Source organism: Achroia grisella, unplaced genomic scaffold, assembly GCF_030625045.1.
Source record: "Achroia grisella isolate CSIRO2021 unplaced genomic scaffold, CSIRO_AGI_Agris_v1 utg109, whole genome shotgun sequence".
Taxonomy (NCBI): domain Eukaryota; kingdom Metazoa; phylum Arthropoda; class Insecta; order Lepidoptera; family Pyralidae; genus Achroia; species Achroia grisella.
Genome location: NW_026712573.1, coordinates 9,113,086 through 9,138,295, shown reverse-complemented (window position 1 = coordinate 9,138,295; position 25,210 = coordinate 9,113,086). Strand labels below are relative to the sequence as shown.

The 25,210-nt window shown below is 31.9% G+C and overlaps 1 protein-coding gene across 1 annotated transcript in view; it reads right to left on the bottom strand.

Moving 5' to 3' along the window:
* LOC131844853 (Fanconi anemia group J protein homolog) overlaps nucleotides 1–24,391 on the bottom strand; it is a 72,966-nt gene extending 48,575 nt beyond the window's left edge. The window contains exons 1-2 of the mRNA XM_059193835.1: nucleotides 23,762–24,391; nucleotides 21,613–21,724 (exon numbers count right to left, since the gene is read on the bottom strand). Of these exons, the coding sequence (XP_059049818.1) occupies nucleotides 21,613–21,724; nucleotides 23,762–24,193 (544 nt within the window). The 5' untranslated portion in view covers nucleotides 24,194–24,391. The remainder of the gene's footprint in view (nucleotides 1–21,612; nucleotides 21,725–23,761) is intronic.
* Nucleotides 24,392–25,210: the final 819 nt, after the last annotated feature.

Genomic DNA, 25,210 nt, shown 5'->3' with positions numbered 1-25,210 from the left:
GTCTTATGTAGTTTTTATTCAGAAAATGTTTTGGCTGTATGCATTGTTACCGTTGTCTTTGTGTACATAGAGGGCGCGCCCCTCGCTGTCGCCGAACAAACATGGCGGCGGCTAACGAGGTTTTTGCGAGCGGCTCTCGTGAGTGATTTCGCGCCTAATTTGGACGTTCCTGCATGCTGGAGTGTTTTACTTTATTTAGATTTTCATATGAGCGAACGATGCCAGGTAATTTATTAAGTAACTGAGTTATTTAGTGTTTATTACCTCTCTGTATATTTTTAAAACGAACATTTTAGTTCATCTTTTTGAAAATAAACTATACTCAGCAATTATTATTACCCACACCTTAACTACGTAAATTTAAATATTCTGTATAGAATCCAGATCGAGAAACTGGTTCTCTAAATTAATCATAAATGTTCGAATGTATCTTGGCAAATATTAAACAAATTTTGATAACTTTTTTAATTAAGTGAGTTTTTTCTATTTTGTTCCCATACTAAGACTCTGACGATTGACGTAGGTTTTTTCTTGGATTGAAGTCTTAGACATGATTTTATCACGTAATACATAAAAATAGGTAATAAGGATAGGAAAAAGTAACGAAAACCCAGAAATTAAACCCTATATACTCCTAAGCGAAATAGTTATTTAAACATATTACTCATACGGGATTAGCCGTGAAGGATAAGCTGAAAGTCAGAAAGAAATAAAGAGATAAAAATATTTATAAAACTGAACCACTTTCATCAAGAAACAAATTAGATATAGGAAAAAAATACGTAAAATTAATTTTAAATAAATCATCAGGTAAAACAAACTGGATTGTTAATTGTTAAATATTTATTGTGCATTCAGAAATGTACTTTATGACAAAACTTAGAAAGGCATATTGATTTGTATAAAAAAGTTAATATTTACCACCACCACAAAAAAGTTAACTTTTTCTCACCCTCTGAACTTTCCTTGATCTTCTACTAATATTTCAAAACTAAAATTAGCCGATCGGTTCAATCTTTGATGAGTTTTCGAGCGACCAGCAAACGTTAATTCATTTTTATATGTAGTAGGTTATTATTCTACAATAGCAATGAACATACAACTATTTCGTAACATATATTCATGTACCTATAGTTAGGACACGATCCGCCACATTATTTACGTAGTTAGAGCTTTAGTTTGGACAGAGGGACAATATTGATGCCGAGGGCGATCTTCGGGGCCAACCGCAGCCCCAGGGGGGTGGCCCTCCCACAGATGTAGGTATAATGACAAAACTATATTATGTTCCAGTTGAACATGTCAAACGAAACTATATTTAATTTACTCGTATAAAGTACGTTCTTCACTTTGGTTTTGACTTCTAATGTTTATTTAGTGAAAATTCAACCTGAGAAGTAATTTGATTTAATTCGACGAATTTTTGTTGGAATTTGGTATAGAGCATATGTATCGCCATCGTTAACTAGTGCCTTTATAAGGGCAGCATAATATGTTTTGCGAATAGATTTTAACTATTTATACTTCGTCCGCGTGGAAATTTATTTTATTTTTCTAAAATAAACGTAGCCTAAGTTACTCCTTATTACATCAGCAACCTGCCAAAAGCCTTGTCAAAATCGGTCCAGCCATTTCAGAGATTGGCCGGAACAAACAGACAGACAGACAAAAATTGTAAAAAATGTTATTTTGTTGTATGTAGGTACCGTATTTATACTCATATGCATGTAGTAAAAAACGGTTATTTCAATATTACAAACTGACACTCCAATTTTATTTATATGTATAGATGGTCTAAAATATGGTGACCGAAGTGAGGTCAGCTGGCCCATCGTGGAGAATTCACCGGGAGTTAACCTCGGTGGCTACCAGGATGGGCCGCGTGGAGGTGAGACTTAATATGGCATATTGCTAGCAATAGGGCCACTAGGTAATTACACCCTCCCCTCGTCATGTCCCGGTTACAGTAATAAGTAAATTTTCCTCACAAGCCTATACATAAAACAACATTTACTGTACCTAATTTAAAAAGAAATTGTGATATTGCAGTTACATAATCTTATTTTACATAACTACATCTACTATATAATTTAATCAAACGAATGAGTAACATACTCATGCTAAATAAAGTAAAGAAATTATTATTTAAACAATAATCAACTCCAAATCGCAAGTAGCTGTTAAAAACCCGGCACCAGTAAAACATGATACATTGCAATTAGAATTTTATCCTTTTTAGAATAACATTTTCTTAGTTCAAAGGCTTTCGAGGGATGAGTTATAGATCATTTTAAACTGGCGTTATATAAAAGTAATATCAACAAAGAGGTTCGTTAAAAAGAGCATTGGGTTCTAACAAAACATTATTAAATCTTATTTGGACGAGAATAGAGATATTTTGAACTCCGTTGTGTCTATTGTGTTATGAATTGTCGAGCACTTCGGCGCCTTTTCATTGAGGTATCTTTTAGTTGTATTTTCAAGTTTGTAAAAGATTTTAGGGATTGTTGTTATTATTTTGCGTTGGTACAATTGCAGTTTATACGATATGATTGACAGACATATTAACAGTAATAAAATAGAGGCCGTTACATTATGACAAACGTATCGAATCACTACTGTTGAGAGACCATACGGAAAATAAGTAAATGTTATATGAGACAAAAAGAATGGAATTGAGGTAATGAATATTTGGTAGAAAATGCTGGATTTATATTGTTGAGGAATGCTGGATTTGAGGACGGTAAGTACAAATTTGAAATTTCTAACTTCCCCAAAAGTAATTAAATTACTGTAAACAGAGAAGATCAGTATTTATTGATCAAATATAATAATAACATTATTGATTTCTACTATATCTAGCGTATTATCATCACTTACCTTAAGACACTGGCTTAAATTATATATAGGTATTGAAGAACATACTAATAACGACAATTTAGAACTGTAAGTATGCAAAATAGATCGCAGGTGTTTCTGTACAAAAGCTTAAGCATTTGTGGGTTTAAATGCAATGCATTATTATAAAACATGACAATTGACAAGAATCGTTATATTGTTGAATCTTTCCGAATGATTAGCCTCAAGCGATGCGACGATATAAAATAGGATGAAAATGTCAAAATACAATCTTTGGTGACAATCTAAATCGTTACACTTTATTTTGCAAACACATTTACTAAAATGCTTCCCTATTCCCACTGACTACAGTTCAAATCTAATATTAAAGTAAGTTTGTAATAGAAACGTTATATTGAACACAAAAGAACTTATCCGTAACACTAGAACTTGTTTCGATATTGTGAGTTTTTGTCTGGAAATCGTATCAAATCCTACGTATAGTTTGTCAAACAACAATAGACTGTGGTATTGAATGGTCCTCATCCTCATCTACTTTCAGGACACAGGAAGATACTTATTTTGTGTTAGTTACTCGTACACATGGATTTAATGAAGTAATTGAAGACAGTTTTTATTAATTTAATTTATGTACATGTAGAAGCTTATCCTGGTTGGTGCTCATAGCATTGCCAGTTTGTATACCTATATTAACATAATATTTCTGATTATATCAATATGGTAGATATAATCTATGAAACAGAGAAAGAATTTTTTAAATCGGTGCAGTAGCTCCAGAGTTTATTTTCCTGGTAACAAAACCCGCTTTCTCTCTCTTATAATATTCATACAGATTTAACTGCGTAGGTAATCCTACATATATAAACAATATAAATGTGAGTAATCTTGTTATATCGTTGTCAAAACCGTAATAGATCACTAAATCGTCATTTTTGACATAAATATATTCAGTGTTATGCTGTAATTAAAAGCTTATAAAGCAAGGTGCTTGGTGGTTAAAATTGGTGAGGCAGATATACCACACACAGACGACATTTTAAAAAGTACTTTTATTTAGTTACAGAAATCTATAGTCAGTTCATACTCCATATTAATTACAATTTATTTTGTTTAATTCCGCTACCATATCAATTATTAAACAGAACTTATTTACATAACAAAATAGCTATATTTTAAAAAACAAAAAATATAGTTGTATATACTATGGCTTTACTGACGACGTAATACCTTCAAAAGTGGTCTTTTCATCTTCCCCGCAAATAATTGGCCCACAGCCTTGCCAGGGGGGATTTTCGGATTAAATTTTATTACATCTTGAAAAACTATTCGAGTAGCTTTTGTGCCCGTGTCTCTGCATTGTTCGCGACAAACGACTACTTTTGTTAAATACTGCAAAATCTTATAAAGATCTGTTTGTAATCCTTTCTTTAACTCGAATATGTGTAGTTAAAATGACAGTTTATTTATTGTTGTCGTTTATAGATTTGTCTATTTATAAAGTATGCCACTGCCATGCCACTTTTTTTGTCAAAGTTCAACAGATATACTCATACAATGTTGGTATTTATAATGCAAATAGCCTTATAAATACCAACATTGTATGAGTTTTTACAATTTTATACAAAAAATATGGATTATTGATTTAGTATGTGATCATTTATAACTTTTTATTATTCTCTTATAGAGAGTCAATTATAGTTTTTTAAATAAACTAGGCGTACCCTCCGGCTTTGACCGTTTTATTAGTAAATACTTATAAACCTCTGTTATATTACAAATATTTGTGCAAAACTTCATACTTTATCATCGAAGGCACGTGAGACTAGTTCTGACGTAAAATTACAATAGGTAGGTATGTATATATGACATGCATTGTCAGTCAAATGGTATGAGAATGACAGATTATCACAAATTAATCAAATATTACAAAATTAATCTGATGTTAATTTTAAAGCTATTGTCTTAATAGAATCAATTACGTAACGGATGATGTCATTGCCTCTTTTTATATTCAAGTTCTGTGTATAAATTATACATATGTTGAAGTAGACAAGCGGGTTACAGGAAATTGATCTGACGGTCCTTAACGTCAGTCACACTTAAGGGGCGGCCATGGGAATACGAGTTAGTACTATAAATACTTGAACTCTATAAAGGGCGTATTACATGCTAATTGTCGGTTTTATGAGTTTAACGAACGTAAGAGCACATTACGATATCTGTTTTGCTGTACTGACTGATATTTAGTGTCTTACTACCGATGGTTGCGGGTTCGTTTCCTCGTAAAACATTTGTATTCATGAATATATAAATAAATATGATTCTTTGTATCGAACTGGGTGTTTTCTATATTATGTATGTATGCACAAAAAAATCATGTATCCAAATTTTATATGTATCAATTGTCTGGTACTCATGACACAAGTGCTGAATAGCTTAGGACTGTACGATGCTGTGTAAATCGTCCAGGGTTATTATTATAATATATTAACAAATGTATAATAGATTTACTGAATTCATAAATCTGAATACTATTACTACGAACGTATTTAAAATTAGAAATCAGAATATTTACCCGCGGCGATAACGTTGTTGAGTTACATATGAATGTGGACGGTTATAAGGGCAGAGGAAGGTCGAAAAAGAGATGGATGGACTGTGTGAAAGATGATAAGGTAAGAAAGGAAGTAAATAACGAGATGACTCCGAACAGGGATGAATGAAAGAGAAAAACATATTACGCCTACCCCAAATAAATGGGATAAGGAACAAGCAGATGATGGCGATAACGTTGTTGAGTACTAAATATCTAAATAAATTTCAAATAATTCATACTAATTTATATTCGATAGTGAGTCTGTTTGTCTGTATTTTATCTTTTCATTTGTATTTTAGATAAACAGTTGAGTAAAGATTAATTAAATTTAGTATGAAGATAGATTGTATCACGAGGACGAACATAGGTTGTCTTTTATGTCAGAAAAGCAGACGAAGTCAGAGTGACAGGTGCTTTTATATAGTTATTCAAATTGTAGTCATTTCATACTTTATGTGCCACACCGTTCGCTCATTGAGATAGTACCGTATCAACAGTTTGCTCGCCTGCAAGTAGTATAATTAACTTCTTACTAGTAGAATTTAGATAATGCGTGTGTCGTACCGGGAAATGTATTTAAAACTAGCGGATTCGCACAACTTCGTCTTAGTGGCATTTTCTACGTTTTTGCAACATTTTTATTACAGATCTACTGCTATTGGACGTAGTGTAATGTTGAATTGAGGATGGAAGGGGCTTGTTAGTAATGTGGACTAACAACCACATTGCTAGCAATATATTGTATCAGGTTGACCTCCACGTGGTTCCCCTAGTGAATTTACCACAATGGGCTAAAGTACCTGACGTCATACTTATCTTATTATCTACAGTGGTGCCCCGCTAGCGTTAACCGTTAGCGCATGCGGCTGCGCCTTTCCTATACCATCCATAAGAAAAAAAATTTTGAATAGTCCAACACTAAAATAATATTCATAATCGAATCAGCAGTACCGCAGATAATTTCGAGCATTCAAACTCAATAAATAATATTAGTATATATTTCTGGGGGATCTTATTATCTACAGTGGTACCCCGTTAGCGTAAACCATTAGTGTAGGCGGGTGCATCATTCCATTATCATCCATTAAAAAACATAATTGGTATAAATACCTTTTTATTTTGGCTATTTTTTTTTTTTTGTTCTAAGTGGCATACCTACTTCAACATATGTAGGATATGGACTACTGTTCATTATAAAATACATTTGTTTGTAGAAAGTTGCGTTTTGTTATTTATCTATAAACTAAATTCATGTCTGTGATTGTATTGGCTCTCTTATTTCAGACGGATAGACAACTACGCTCACATTACTATTTCAGTATTCAGAACATTGTAGGTAAATAGACGGCAGGACAGGACTAGGTATCTAGACGAGTTATAGAGTGTATATTCTGTATTTTTATAAGTAGATAAAAAAATAACATCAGGTATCAAATTTACATTTGCTCTTGTTTAAAAATGTCCTAAAATTATGATGAAAAAACCATTTACAACTACAACATTGAGCATAATATATTTTACCCGTCTTCCTTTAACAAAGCTGGCATATTAAATGCCGTAAGTGTAGTATATCATTGTAAATGTGTCATGGATAGCAACACGCCCCGCCAGCCATTTGTCCCCAAATAAATAGCTCTCTACATTTTACATACAACATCAAAGACATATGAGGTTGACACTAAGCGCTTTTAGTGTGACATTCCCCTTTTTGTCCCTTACACGGTATCTTAATTCACACCCCTAGCGATTTAATCGTTAAATATTTTTATACCTTATAGCGTCAGCATAGTGTTGAAAATAGAGTGTAAAGGATTTCATATTAATTTCTTTGATATGCTAATTCATACGACATTTCTATTTGACTATGAACCTTAAAATTATATAGTTAAGGTATAAAATAAAATTATTTACTACTCATTTATAAAGGGATGTGTATAGTTAAAAGCAGTGTTAAGCATAGGGTTGTCGTTGTGTTGTAATTAATATGATATGATGGCGTATTGAAATCCCAAATTGACGACTGCCAGCCAACAAATCGTTTTTTCTTTGAAGTAGTGTTGTACTGGGTTACTAGTGGATTTCATTAACCATGTTTGCATTCGATTTTGTATTAACGATACTTTTGTACTATATATTTGAATTTGGTAATCCATACGTTATAACATATCCAAAATTACACACATACCTGTGACTTATATGGTTATAACAGCTCTATTTTACACTTTTCTTCGCGAGAGTAATGAAATATTCTTTGTTCACTTCCACTTTTTTACTTACTTTACAAAAAGATCACAGATACGCACTTATTAATAGTTAGACAAGTGCTTATACAAAACAGTTGTTTAAAATACATATAGCTGTTATTAATTTGTCAAGTATTAAGTGTCATTGTCATTTATTAAGTAACGTATACGTTATAGGTAGAAATGTTATATATTTGATAATTAATACAATATTTTTGAAGAATATAAATTGTTGTTATTAAATATTATTGCTATTATAAGTAAAGTTTTTAAGACAGTGATAATTTATCCAAATACAGACTGTACTGACTGACTAGTAATTTATAGGATTATATAAATAACAAACCCTTGAAAAGAGTTTAAGAAACCTCTCTAGTAGACTCGCTTGGGAAAAACACACCCATTTAACTTTAATGCATACTTGAGTGTTCTTTAATTAGATTTCGGAATGGGATCAGACCCTGCATTTTTATAAAATGATCTAAACATGAGTTAAAAGTATTGCCTACTGCTTTTAGTTATCCATGTGAACGTCTACACTAGTAGTAACCGCGCCCCCCAATAGATGGCGTTCTGAGCCAGCCGCATCGAAATGACGATGAGGTTTGTGTTGTTATATGTATTACACAGGTGGCGCTATTCCCATACTACCGAACTGAGACTACAATATTTATTTATGGATAGGTACCTATTCCTGAGAGTTGATACCTATCCATAGCACGATATTAATTTTATTATTGTGCATCTTAATAATAGATTGAAATTTGTAATATTTATAATGATAATTATAAATAGCACTTTTAATCATTGAGAAACGTATTCAGTTGAAAGGATCTATAAACTCTGCATTGAACAACTTTTTATATTATTTATCTATTTTATTATAGAGAGGAAAGATTTTATTGTCTGTTTGTTGGCATTGAATAAGCTTTAAAAGTACTGTAACATGTATCCTTTATTCTCCCTCATACTCATAGGCGATAGAATATGTTAAAAAATATAGGGATCCATCCGTATGAAAATCTCGATAATATAACCCAAAATATAAAAAAAAACATGTGGAGTACGCTGCAGGAATTAATGACACGGGAGGAAAATCATCACTACAGGTCTATAGAGGGCATCCACACGTATCGAAGGATGTGTGTGTTAAAATTTATAGGTAAATATTAATATTTTTGTTAAATATTCGGATGCTACGTTTAAGAAAAAAGTTTTTATTGTAAGCTGTGTTCTGATTTGAAATATGACAATTTGTGACCAAGTTGGCCTTAGATATATCTTAGAATTGTATCTACACATTATGATAATTATGTATATAACCTCCCGATAATTCGACGATTTTTTTTTAACCACGGGACAAACGAGCACCTGATGGTAAGTGATTACCTCCGCCCATGAGCACCCGCAAAACTAGGGGAATTGCAAGTACGTTGTCGGCCTTTTAAAAAGGAATAAGCTTTTTTCTTGAAGGTTTCAATATCGTATCGGTTCGGAAATACCATTGCTGGAAGGTGATTCCACAACGCTATAAGCCGGTCATGGCGCGACTGGAGATGGCGTTTAATGAAAACAGTTATTACCCGCAGATAAATCTGTCTATCGAATTTCTTAGTTTATTTTATAATACTTGACTCGGTGGCTTGAGGTATAGGTACTTATATATTATTAATACATCTTCATAAATAGTACTGGAAAATATTTGACAGTCACCACCATACACGTTTATTGTAACACCTCGTCTTTTTGGTGATTGTAACAGTCTGCTCAAATATACCTACTTAATGTGTACAATGAAATTTTAGTCTTCAAATAATACGACTTATCCTGTTATAATATAAGTACTAAATATATATATACAATAATAAAAACCAAATATTTTATTTAATAGAAAAAATCTTGTATTACTTATAGTCTGACTATTTAAAAACACGGCAGAAATCGTATTTTCAAACGACAATTCTTACGGAATTTGATATCTATTTAATATGTAAGTATTAATTATATTACAAATTGTCTATGATTAATGAGTATATGTTAATATAGGGTGACGACTTTCATAAATATTAGAATATTAAATAATGGAATTGTTATGTTTCTAATAAGATTAATTTAATAATAATAAAATTCGATGTGCTTAGTTATACACTTTATTACTAATTCGCTAAAAGGATACAAAATTATTTATTAAAATAAATATTATACATACAATTTAATACTTAATTATCTACTATATTTATACTACTACTATCTATCTATATTAGCTACTTCACGCTAGATGGCGCTAGTAGTCATGTGTCGATGGAGCTACTCGGTGTCAAACATAACTTACTACTCAACGTAGAAATACTGATTAAACTAATTTGGGTATAATATTATACATTGGAGATCATTACAGTGGTTGTACACAAAACGGAATGAATACGTGATGGCATGCTCTACGATTTAACTATAAAATAATAAAGAATAAATAAATAATTTATTTATCTAATATTACTATTACCTACGTGGCTAACTTCTGGTTATAGTAGAATATCAATATCTTGGTATTCTAAGAGCAATTAAATAACATGAGTCATTTCTGTGTGACGCATGCAGATGAACAGTTTTATTCCTCATTCACATTAGTTCTTTTTACTTGTCTTTTTTGTTCGTATCTGTGTTAAATATTATTAATATAAATAATACATAAATAGATAATTACATCTTTACATAGTATAAAACAAAGTACCCGCCGCTGTCTGTTCGTTTATATCTTTTAAATTACATAGGAAACGCAACGGATTTTAATGCAGTTTTAGCAATAGATAGAGTGATTCGAAGGTTTATATGTAATAGATGCGTGTTATATGATATGTAGGTATAAAACAAGCCGAAAAATTCAAGGATGTGTAATATATTCGTGCAATGTCGGGACTGGGCTCTAGTATTAGTACCTATATATAGAACGAACTTTGATGGCGATTATATAAAATATAATTACTTTTAAAAGTGCATTCATTACACATAACAGCTATCACGTGATAGACATAGAAAACTATGTTATATTACAAATGAATTAAGCTTGATATGAAAAAGTCAAACCGATAATTGAACTACGCAAAACGAAACACGAGCATTTCTGATCACGACACTCAATAACCCGACTGTTCGGTTTCGAAATAACATTTCTGATAGCGACATAAATAAATCACCTAAAATAATATAAAACGGGTATCCCCTCAACGTCACAGTTAAATAAAAGGCAGAAAGACAATACTAATTCGTAAACAGAACGTTTGGCGAGGAGTCACGAAACGAGTAATGGTAAGGCCCATCACATTAATAGATTGACGTGCTCAAAACTGTAAAATTACCATGCCGAATGTGATTCGAGAAAAAAGCTTTAAAAAAAAAAGACAAATAGCTTCGTTGCAATAGTCGATTAGGGGTGTAAGCGGCGCGCACGAACCGCCAGCTTATAAACATAATTTTAATGAGTTGTAAACGACTTTGATGAAAAAAACTATAGGGTTATATAAAAAATACTGCGGGGAAAAAGGCCAACTGTTGTCAAAGGGACGGAGAAATTTCAATGATACTCGTAACTTGTATAATATTCGTATTTTTCTAATGTTCTGAATAATTTTTGACAAACAACTTGATAAAATATACTTAACAATTACATTTTTCTTTATATATTCTAATTCAGTGTAAATATATATTTTAGGGTAGGGTAAATTGTTTTGTTTTTATACATAAAATAAAATAATAACAAAAACGATTGCATAGAATAAATAGTTAAAATAGCATCTAGGTACCTACTCAAAATAACACAAAATTGATTTTATAATAACTTAAATGCATTAACTCTCTCGAGTACCTATTGTAAGTAACAGCTACAGTATGATCTACTGGACTTAAGTTTATCATGCAAAATCTAAACATAATGTAATAAGAACGAGGGGACGTGGTTTAAACGAAATGGTGGCTCTATAAATGGTACGATAAAGTTCATTGCTGACGTCAAAAAAAGTAAACTAATTTGATAATAGAATCATTTGTTACTTGTCATTTGGTAGGACTTCAAGGTTTCAAGTCAGTGCTCAAACTCTGTCTCCAATGGAACATTCAAATCACCGAACAAAACCTTGAACAATAGAATAGTTAAGATTCCGCATCGGTAGGAAGCAGGGTTATCAACTTTAAAACACTTAGCTTTGCACGAAGAAATATAAAATGTGATAAAATCTCGTACATTATTTAATTGGACCTCTAGCCTGGTACATAGTATTTTGACCTATTTTCTTAGGGCAAAACCAACAAGCCTGATGGTGGTGTAAAATATGTTCAAAGCAAAGGTTAAAAATGTAGTGTTTGTACGAGGATCCTCGCACGGTTGGCATCCCTGGTAGGAAATCGCTAATATCGTTCACGCGACATCACCGCGATATATTTATAGCTGCACCGATGGCAGTTTTAAAACGAATTTAACAGTTTCACTTTATAGAATAACAATTCGCTTATGTTTGTCACACGCGATTATCGTGTCGCGAGAGAATAGCATAGCCCTTGGATAATTTATTATTATACTGCCATGTAGCAGGGCGCATTTGACAGGTGACATTTTGGAATTTTTAACTGCAAAAGTATTGAATGCAAATTTTCGAACCAAATTAAACTTAATCATTGGTATTACTCGTAATATTCTACCTAATATTATGAATGCGAAAGTGAATTAATTAGTTATCTTATAATTGGATTGGAGGTATTTTCTAATTTTATATTACATTTTGATCTGATCCCATATTACCTCCAAAGAGACAATGTATCAGGGGTAGACAAGGCGTCCAAGGACGACGTGATGTTCATGGTTGTCACTACCATCAGTTCGTTCGTCACTACAGTTAAATAAAAAGTTTCATATATACATGTATGTGTAAGTATAAATAAGTTATGGAATATACAAAAACATTAATTTTGCACATGAAACTGGCAAACACATTTGCGTCATACTAATTGGTGAAAACGCAGGACAAATGATTCGCATCCCTGAATAAATATCGATAAAGAGATAATTTGTATACATCGAGAAGTCTGATCATCATGCTGAACAGAATTTATAACGGAAGCGAAGTAAAACATTATCGGCCTATCGGATCAGACGATTTTTATTCTCCGGTTCACGAAGTAAATGGCTGTTAAATATTCAAAATTTGCCTACCCCTTTATTGTCACGGGGTGACTTCCGTTTCGATAAATCGAAGTAGTAAAACTCACACGACAAAGGATAATATGTTACGGAATAAAATATACAAAATTTATGGAATAAACTTATGATTACCTATACTTTTAATTTTCGTTTTGAATGGTACATGGTCGAAAAGGACAGATAGCCAATGCAATATCTAACATAAAAGTTAAGTAGGTACTAACTTTGTACTATAGTGGAAACATGTAACGTGTGTCATAAAAAAGAAAACATTTAATAAAATATTTATTCGGTATCTGTATCAAATAAACCATATTAAGAAACGAAAAATGTACCCGCGCTGTTGTTTAGCGCTTTGCGGTATGAGGCTAATTTTCAGTGTTATTCCACTGAAAATTAGTAACTAGGTACTTACTGTTATTCCTTATTTCTTTACTACAATAGAAACGGAGCGTATATAGGCAGTTACCACACTATCATATGGACTGTCAGTATGTTTGTCAATATTTTGACAAAATGTTCCAGCTAGGAAATAGGTTACCATGAAGTACGCTAGTATCAAAATTAAGTTTAATTTCATCTTAATCTTCACAAAAACTCTGGTTGTTAGAATTTTTGTCTGTTTTCTTTCAGTACGTTGGCGCGCGCTAACCTCAGAAACGGCTGAACAGATTTGTGTGGACCTATCAGTAATGTATTGTGGCAAGTTTTATTTAAAATTTAGTTTTTGTTTTATTTCAATTGGTTTACTCTCCATTTATTTTGACGGCCTCAGTGGTCTAGCGGTTTAGCACACCACCTTACTTAGCGGGTTTGATTCCTCACACGGCACAAATATTTGTATTCATGAGTATGATTGTTTGCATCGGATTTGGTGTTTCTATGTATGATATGTATGTATTTACGAAAAAAAATTGATACTTGTATCAGTTATCTAGTACTCATAACACAAGCTTTAGGTAATTTAACTTGGCGCTATGTGAATTGTCCTGAAATCATTATTATTATCATATACAGAGTATCACGGCGAACGAGTACGAAGCCGGGAACTCGGCTAGTTGTCACATCGTTAGGTTGGTTGGAAGACTTCTAATTCAAAGTCCTCATCTACTCATATTTTTAATTCACAATCTTAAGTACTTAATGTTACAAGTGCGATATGGTATATATAATTGTTTATAAATGTAATGAGATAGTTGAATCAACAGATATGAAATCTTTTTATCGCAAATCGTCGGTCTACTGGGACAAACTGATAATGTAGAAGATATATTGAAGAAAAAGGGTTCGATAGCTCGTTCGTAGTCCATTTGCATATGGCTGTCCAACACCGTGTACCATGTAAATGGGATGTTTTACTATGTCGTTCACATTGACGGCTGTTTAACATAGTAGTAAGGAAACTAGGCTTTTTCTTTGGGGACGATACGAAAGATTTTGTTTTAACGCAAATGACCGTGTAATAGTGTACTTTATGGCGAGGGATATAATGATCGCTTCGGTTTTGAATGTTTATCCTGTCTTTCGTGCTTGTTAAGGACTGTTGTCGCTAGGAATTAATTCAACAGTATTTGTAGAATCACTAAGTATCAGATTAATCCATGAGATTATATGTTGTTTCAAATAATTGTATACGATCAGAGGGAGAAAGCTGCAATTGAAAACAGTCATTAATAAAAAATAACTATAGCGCGTAGTCATTCAACTACTACCGGTATGTCATGTAGATGTTCATTGTACTGTTCATTTGTTAATTAATGAAACGGATGAACTCCCTGAATAATAATAATTTTTCACTGTAACTGCAAGAGGTCACTGCCTATTAACAAGAGAATTTTAGGTATTGTGAGAATCTTCTTAAAGTAAATACATTGTATTTACTATCTATCTACATTATCGATTCCATGCAAATTTTTAGTTTTAAAGAATAATAAAATCAAAGTACAATTAATATTATAATTAGGTATGAGCATCTATTTAACACGTACATATATCTTATAGAAAGATAAACTAGTATTATAAAGAGGATCGTTTTAATTTTTACATATAGGTAATAATAACCAAGAACAATTGTGGTTAGTCATTATATATGATTGTTGGTTATGGATACACTTTATGAGTTTATCCATAACCAACAATGATTTATCAAGAATTTGGTTGACTATATATAAAAATTCTTTAATTTTAAGGGTATCAGCGTATTAGACAGAGTAACACATATCACACATTGCAGCAGATTTTTAGTACTTGTGATGTTTTTTATAATACACTAGTATAAAATCGATAAATTGAAAACAAATTTGAATCGAGTGTAAAGGAGGTCGGGCACATTTAAGTTTAGTCGATGACGATCCCTTCCCGAATCTCCCTCAATCGAGCACGGAAGCGAAGGGTATGATCATCGCTACTGCGTATAAATTTCTATGCAAATGAGCCGAAGAACGTCGCGGCAATAATCGCTCCGAGTCGTAAATAAAGTTACGACGCGACGACATCGCAACCCTTGCTGGAAATTAACGCGACGCGGGAGGTACGATCCACTATAATGAGTGGTATTATTAACTTTATAATTCAAGCAATAAGGTATATATCTACTGTTTAGTGCATACGATAGAAGTAAGCACTCCATGCAAATTAGGCTAATTGACGTTAAGATTGAGAGTATGAGTGCACGAGATTTACAAAATACGAGTAGTTTACAAATGGGATATTAGGAATTCTAATAATTGTTGACTTTAAAATAAACGTTAAACGGTTTTTAAGTAAATTGCTTACTTGAAAATTGTAGTTACAGTTTTTCATATTAATATATTTGAAACATATATTGAAGGTTACGGTACAGAGCACCGAGTATGATGTCTAATTTCTTGATGAGGTCATTTAGCACACCAACTTGTGATGGTCGCGCGTTTCCCGCACGATACAAACATTTGTAGTCATAAGTATGATAGGTTATATTTGTCTGTGTGTTTGTTGTTAGAATGTAGTCGTATTATATTTATATTAGTTGTTTAGTACCATAGTAGATACTTTGCTTGAGACTAGATTAATTTATGAAACCGATATATTTTTAAAACGTCCAACTACAACGGTCTTGTTCATTAATTCAACTGACACCGACACGGCACAACCGTGAACATTCTGAATCCTAATTCAATTTAGTGAAAGGGTTGCCAGCTACGCGGAATGGGAATAAGCCGGGAATCAAGTGTAGGGAGTGAAAGAAGGGATAAAGAAATTTAAAGAGATGTCTAGGGGTGGCTACGTGTCACGTTACGGCAACCTCGGGTTATTGATGTGTTTGTGGTTACGATTACTTTAGGTTTAGATGTTCTGAGTTAACTACAAATATTTTAATGATATATCTAATGTATAAATAATAATTATGGTAGTACTAAATTAGGCGATAATGGGCAAAGTTTTTGACATTAGAAGAAAAAAAGTTAAAGAACTTAGGTACACGGTCTATTATAAACAACTACTAGACTATATGGTCAAAAGTTCATTGCCTGCTCCAACTCCAACAAACAACCAAACTGTTGGAAACTATTTTATAACCTTTTTTATTGTCTATATTTTTATAAATATTATATTGTTTTTATATGCTCGTCGTCTTGATCTCCATCCTTCACACAAACAGATAAGTAAAAAAATAGAACTTACATATCCATTGTATATAGTTTACATTATATAAATTGTAAGTTCTATTTACACTAAATACAATGAATATGTAAGTTCTATTTTTTGTTTAAGTGAAATATTGATTCAACTAAAAGTTCGTTTAAGAAAATAAGGTTTATTCCGTGAGTTTCTGATTGCAAGTCACCAAGCTGAGTTTTCCCGCGATTGAGACGTCAATTTGGCTGACACGAAGAAAATTGGGCGCGAAATTTTCGTGACCAAAAACGCTCCGGGCCAAAACGCTAGATGCCAAAACCATACGGTTAGCGGTCGACGTTTCTCACCAAATGTCGTCTGGGTTTAGAAAGTCACCAAAGTTGTGTCTAAGTGTAATTATATAGTTTCTTTTGTTGGTTTTTAAAAGCTTTGTTTTTGTTAGCTATTTCATACTACATTTGCTATTGCATTTAGTCATGGTTGCATTAAGGCTATTTGCTGAATATAATATTAATGACTCGGTTCATTTGAATTTAATTTGATGTCTTATCGGTATTTCCATCACCGACAACAAACCAATCAGTCAGAAATATAAATTGACACAACATTTTTTTTATTGCAATAAAATAAGACTTTGCCGCGTTTACAACGACAAGTTGAGAGAAATAATGCACACACATAGTCATTAAGAACTATTATGATTCTGTATTTCATATATATAAAATGGACAAACAATAAGCAGCGGATGCTTCTTCATAAGATTCATTGGATCATCACCGAACCGCTGCTTATGGCTTAACCTTAGATTACTAGCAATATGGGACCAGATACTATTAAAAACACGTATGTAAAGATAAAGAGTGTTGGCGCTTGATTATCATACTTATATTATAAAATTCCTGGTACTTATACAGTAGTCCTATAAAATAAATTGGAAGTAGCCACTGTTTGACAATAATTAACAGTAACGTAAGTACTACCTAATACGACTACCGCTTTACAGTTTAATGCAAATGTGCCGATTATTAAACCAACTAGGTCTCAGAAAGGTGCAACTGTGATGTCTTTAGTCATTAACTGTGGCAAATGATTAGCAATTACAACACCCACTTCCAGATAGTGGTTGCGACAGCTGTCAACTCAATTGGTGTTTTTGTTCAATATAGAACTGGATATTATGAAGTCTAAGTACACGATGGTGTATTTTGATACGTACACCTATTATCATGAAGCGTCTAATCAACAGGTTGTGAGAATCAAAACTATAAGCAGTAGGGAATATTCAGATACCTAATCATCGTGCAGTACTCAAATAACTATTCGATAATACTCATACGATCCTCAAAGTATCTATACTCCCATATTCTACTGTTTCATTTTGCTTATCAAATAACATTTTTTTGTCATCAATTGAAACATATCGGTATTTTAGGGATATACATATCTATTGACTACGGTAACCGTTTACCATCATATGGTCCGTATGCTTATTTGCCACTTACGTAGTATAAGAAAAAAAATATACACACAATACTGATTGGATTTGATACTGAGTACTTTCGTTTTTATACAAGTATATTATTATTTAAAAGAAATTATAGCATAGGGGACAAACGAGCTTGCGGCTCACCTGAAGGTAAGTGAACACCGCCGCCCATAAGAACCCGCAACACCAGGGAAATTGCAAGTGTGTTGCCAGGTCTTCTAAGGTCTTTTAAGAAGGAATAAGCTCTTTTATTGAAGGTTTAACTATCATATTGGGTCGGAAATACCATTGCTGGAAGGTGATTCCACAATGTGATTGTGCGTGGTGGAGGACTGCCATTCATCCAGATGTATTGTCGTAGTGATCAAAGTACAAAACATCCTAATATTATGAACGAAAGTGACTTTAGCACACATGGACTATGTAAGTTAGTTAAGTAAAGTATGTTATTTGGTAAAAAAATGGTATAACTGTGGGAATAAGATATGCAGGACATGCAAGGTTATGAACATCACATCATCAAAGAATTACATACGCACGAGTTATCGTTAAATAGGAAACGTTCCTAGAATTCTAATGAATGCTCCGTGTATCAAGAAGCCTATAATTGACGGCCAATAATTCGTTACTGAGCACAAAAAGGGACGGGTGTAAAATAATTGTGGTAACGAACCATTACACAAACATTTCTAGCATCGATATGTATCGTAAAGTAGAAACTTCCAATTGTTTTGTATTGTAATCGATTTGATTATTGAATTAATTGCTTATTATTGAATAATTTACGAACTTACATACATTATATGCTAAAATTAAAAGAAATAACCCATGAATTTATTTGTCTCGCAATTTATTTTTCTGATATACAAAAATTATATGCTGTTATCACAACAGTACATCCGTTCCATCACTCTGTTATATAGAATACGAGAAGAATGGGCTAATATCGGTTATTACGTACTAATTAAAAAAGAATGTAGATTTTAAAATATTTAAAGTATTTTCAGAAATTAGAACTCTAGACATATTAGTTGCAATAACTATACCCAAATTCAAATTCATTGAACAACTGAGAAAATTATTCGCGACTGAATTATATAATATTTTTATGTTTTATATAATGTTAGAAGATGTACACACCCGACCACAGTCTCTACTTTCAAACTTCGGCTATTATTGAATCACTAGATGAGTTTATTAGACACATGATCATTGATCCTATTTCTCAATTGCAGAAAATCGACATCCTTAATTGCACAATATGGTTCACGAAATTAAGTTCGCATCGGCCCGATTGCGAAATTCGTCGAGTTCCTAATATTCCGAATTTGTAAAGTAATGACGTAATTTATTGAGTTGGCGAACTCGTTCGTGACGAAATATTTTACTGGCCGTCGTCTGCTCGAGTGTGCACTAGTTTCGGTGTAAACCCGCATTAAAATGTTGTCAGGACAAACTTCATAGATTTGTATGTGAAAATTTAAATTGATGTAGTCAAGTGATGTTTTATATGGGTAATAGGTATTATGTAAAGGAACAACTTCAGTACTTCAAAGTACAGATTGTTTAGTATCTATCTAAATATTTTGAATTTAAATAGTAATATAGCTTATACCTAATTATTATTTCATGAAAATCGGTTTAGTAGTTTTTGCGTGAAAGAGGAACAAACATCCATCCATACTCAGAAACTTTCGCGTTTATAATATTAGTAAGATATTGATTAATAAATATAGGAATTTATTACAAAAAAAAACAAGAAATTTAGGATTATTTTAATAAATGTATAACACATAAAAGATTAGCATCTCTTAAAAAATTTAATATTATTATTTGATCCATAAATAAGGTGTTTCTTTTAGTTTATAAATTCAATTCACGAAACATTAAAATTTGAACATAATTTCTTCGGATCTATCTACAACATATATCTGTATTAGGTTACAAGTACGCAAAGTAAATATTAAAGAATAATTAAAAATAAGTAAAATTTATATAGCCTAAAATACACATATAAAAAATGCACATTCACAATGTTTGCCATCATTCGCTAATAAATAATATTGATTGCAAAACTTGCATTGTACAAAGGAATTCTCAACAAATATCAGTTTCGTACATATCAAATGCAGCTGGTTGCATGCTATAAATGCATTCTGTATTGGCGAAGCGCAATTTTCGTGTTAGGCTGTTGCCTTGTCGGGCGACAGTCTTGTATGATTTATAAGTAGGCACGCATCACGCGAACACTTGTGATCAATTGGCGCTTTCTACTTGTTATGCCCACAAAATGGCCTGTTTTCTATACCTTTTAATAATAAACCAGGGACGTATTTTTTATAACTTTTATTCAGAATACAGATTTAGCAACGAAGAATGGATACGAAACCACGTTCATCATATTATGGTGCGTTTTATTTTATAAATGAGGCAGTTAATTTGTGTTTTAGTGAAATCTATATAATTTTAATTTTGATATCTACTACAATCCTGTAACTGTTTATTTAATACGTATGATAAATATTATCATACGTATTAAATAAACAGTTACACATTATTTTAGTGTAATCTATAAAAACCGGTAATTAATATTAATTTCTGAAAACGCCAAAACACTATTTAAGTCATCGCATCATTAAAGAATTGCAAAAACTGTCATCATTGGTCTATTAAAAATAATCAAACCATAATGCCACTATTCTTACTTACTAAAATTCCTTATAATATCTTCCCCAAAATTCCAGTCACTAACTCACCTGCTCGCTTCGTGGAGACTTATGAGCACAAAGTTTTAGGATTCGATTAAAAAATTGTGTGACTGTTATCAGATAAGCTTAATTGTATAGGTCCAACCCAACAACCATTATAAGAATGATTAGAGGATATTGAAAATTGTGACCTCGGTTAGGAAAATCGGTTGACGATGACTAGCACTTTGTTGTAAACCTATATATACCTATAGTAATAATAATGTCAGGACAATTTACACAGCGCCATCTAGACCCAAGTTAAGCTACCTCAAGCTTGTGTTATGGGTACTAGATAAGTGATAAATACATAGACTTTCTTTCGTAAATATTATATTTGTGCCAGGCGAGGCCAAATCAAATCCACGACTATCGGAAGTACGGCGGTGTGAAGTACTACCGAGGGCGTCGAACCTATATTATATAGCTTCAAAGAATCTATACAAATAAACTTAATATATATTTTATTCTTATGGATGGTAATGGAATAGTGCACCTACCTGCGCTAACTATTTTTGCTAGCGGTGCATCAGTGGAGGATGATAAGTTGGTCACTTAGCCAATTGTGGTAAATTTACCAGGAATTTATCACAATATTTTCCAGGGAACCAAGTGAAGATCAACAGTGGGGTTATTAGTCCACACTATTAACATCCCCTCCCCCCAATATTATTATATTTAGTAGCATCGAGGGGATTGTTAGACGCTCATACTATCAGCATAGCACATCGTATATTACCGTAAGATGGGTCGACGCATTTGACCATTTTGCTGGCAAAACATGGCCTCTCAAGGTTTAGAGGTTTGAAGTCGAGGTGTTTACCTAGAACACTAATTAGTCTATAAAAAAATAAGATATTACAATTACTTACTTCTCTCTGCTCTTTGCCAAGCTAAAGCACTGCATAATAACGCCAGTGTTTTTCCTGTACCCGTGGGGCTCTCTAACAGGCAGTTTTGATTTTTCTTTATAGCTGTTATCATCTAAAAACGAAAAATATAGATATATAATAATAAATAAGTATATTCAATTTATCTTTGGCCCATTTATTTGGTTAGCCTTGTTAATTAATCCTATTAGTATTATCACTGTGGTTTAGTCTTCAGAACCAATATAATATGATAAAAGCAGAGGAAAGAATTGCAACAAAATTAAATATCTACACGTATGTGTATCAAATAAGCATAATATTTTCTTTCTTCTTTCTTTTTATCCTCTTATTCTTAAGTCATACAGTCATGACCAAGTCATTGTGGTTTTTATGACAGTATGAGTGGAATGTCTATCCTTCTTGGTCTTAAAGAGATTTAAAATATTTAAATTTCAATATTGGAAACATATGTTAAATTAATATATGTTGAAATAGGTTATTTATAAAGTTTGTGTAGTTTCGAGATTATGATCTGAAATTTCAAAATAGGACTGAAGAAAGTAATCAGACAGAAATTGATGTGACAAGATTATTGTGATATATAATATATGCATATTTATATTTAACACTGTACATGTCCACAGATAAGTCTATAGCAACTGCCTATAGTCTGCTTATCTATATTTGTCCTTCATTAAGTATTGTAATATCTAATTGACTGGAATTTCAATTCAGAGTTACTCAATAATATTTATGATGAAATTAGTAACTTGATTGATAAAATCAATTGACAAATAGATTTATTTACTGACTCATTCCATTACTCATTGCATTACCATAGTTCTAAGGTTACAACATTAACATTTAATATACCAATTGTAAACTCTAATAATCTCCGGTAGTAAGAGATGAAAACAAGCTTCTTGTTTGTAATAATTGAATCCCATGGTTAGATATACAGGTTATGCTAATAGCCATGTAAAGTATACACAAAACTGAATGACTTTAATTTAAAAAGTCAGTGGAAATCTCTAAATATAATTATAAAACTATGGTAATACATTGATGAGACAAAGGCTTTTGGCTTGGTATACCTTTATAACTAAATTTGTATAATATATACATATTACAAAATATTATATAATGAATACACAATAAAAACATATTATACTGACCAACCCAAATAAAAGGGTGTATAATATTTATAATAAATAAATATTTTTATTAGTTAGCCCATAGTGGTAAATTCATCAGAAATTTATTACGATGGTTTCCAGAGGGCACCACATGGATGTCAACCAGACTTAGTACAATGCAAGCAATGCTGTTATTAATTTACATTACTAATCCCATTCCCCAACTTTACATTTTATTGCACACAGACTAAAAAAAGTAAAACAATATTGTTTATTGTTTTAAAATCGACCACCCAGATTTAAAATCGAGATAATGAATTTTGTTGAAGTATTACAAATTAAATGTCTAAAGACATATTATAATCCTTTATATCATTGGTATAGGGGCTAAACTAATTAATTTAAAAATACTAATTACTGTTTTAATCCTAATTTTTTGTTTCATTTTTTATAAGTATATGTGCCTGGTACAACAACAATTATTGTTTACAAAAGAGCATACACCAAGTGTCTTGCCCATCTTTTACGGTGAACCTGCTCTGTGAATATATAGAATAAAACATTGCATTGAAGTGTAACATTATGTTTATGTGAATAAAGTATATTATTGGTTAATTCTGGACTTTCTATTGTACTACTGTTGTATTTAACTGCTTATTAACTCCTGTTTTACCCAGTTTAGTTTATAACAGTAAACATTACTGAAAAATCATAAAGTGCTAATGAATTAATTAAATAAATAAGAAAAGATTAATAAGTTTTATTTCATGAATTATTTCATATTTTGTATATTTTTGAATTGTCAATTATATACAAAAGAAAATACATAATTTGGTAGTAGGCTCACCCATTGTCACTTTGATTAAAAATATACCAAGCAAAATATACATATCAAGTATTGCGATCACCACAATATCAATAGTAGACCTGTGGCCATCCCATCTGAGACAGTTGTGGCGGTATATATATTAAATAATGCTATTGATCTAATAATAATAATAAAAATACTGCACCTTGGACATTAAAGCCACTTGACATCCATAAGGTTTGACTGGCAAGTTCACTGTGATGCCTTCTATCATCCTGTTAATGCCTGGTGATATTTCTTCGGGTTTTTTAGGACTAGAAGAGATATTTTTAACATCGTCTAGTTTTTTTTGTGAAGGTCTATGATGTACCTTATTAATTACACTAGTTACAATATTTTCTTTATTATTACTACTATTCGGGAATAAAATTTTAATGACATCAGATCTCGTTTTTTTTATATTCACATTTGGAAGATCGTTTTCAATTTTAATACTTTCATTTTCGTCGAAAGTTGTGGCACTTAATGAATCATCATCACTGCTTATCAAAACTGTGTCTTCAGACATATTTTGTTCGAAAATAAGAGCTTCTTGGATAGGGTCTTCATCCTCAGAAAGTTCGCAAGGTGTAGACATAGTTTATTTTGATTAACTCTCAATATTTTAATGATAACAAAATTTCCCGCGTGTATTTTGTACCCGGTAATAATAATAGAATAGTGCACTTTTGAACAGTTCTTTTTTAATTTTAAAGTCACTTAATAAGTACTAAAACTTTGTACACACATTATTATATTAATATTATTATAAAAGAAAGTTGATTTTAAAATGTTTGTTTATAATTATTATAATTAGTAGCTGTTGTTGTCAATTGACAGTTAACCTAACTCTAAATTCTTGGAGCTGTCAAAATTGTCAAAATACTATCAATGTGAAACGTCAAACGATTTCGTATGGTCGGTTTACACGATCATAGCATACGAGTACAACGTATAAATAATATATAAAATAAAAGACGTATAAAACGTAGCGTATAAAATAAAAAATAACTATAACGCTGATGTTATGATTTACAACAAGAGATTTAGTGGGTTTTAAATTCCTGGTTAACATAGTTTTAAGTTACTATATCAGGCCAGTGCAATCTATAAAATAAAAATGAATTGCCGTACGGATGTAAATTAATGCGTTACTTCAGAAATTGCTCCTATTTAGATATTTTCATAAGACACGGTTTGAAAAATTAGGTAGACAACTAATATGAATATTGTTGTTATTATTCATTACACAGCTCCTAATGGGTACAGATACCAACCATTCGGATTATAAGGAATATTTTGGAACTTTTATAACTCATCATCTTAATCTTATACGTTAAGCGACTATGCAGCAAGTTAACATCGGTTTCTAGTTCCATTCCAGGCAGAGATTGTCAACTCTGATAAAATACATGGCTAGCGAAGTTCTATATTTAAGCCGTTCTGTCATAAATATTAAATACTACATACAAAAAAATTTCAACCTGTACACTATACACCTTTATTATTTTTCATGCAAAACTAACGAAACGAATATTCAATGCGAAAGTTGGATGGACGCCCTGCGTCCATACCGGGTGCGGAGCCCAGGCTTATTTTACCACAGTGATTGTGC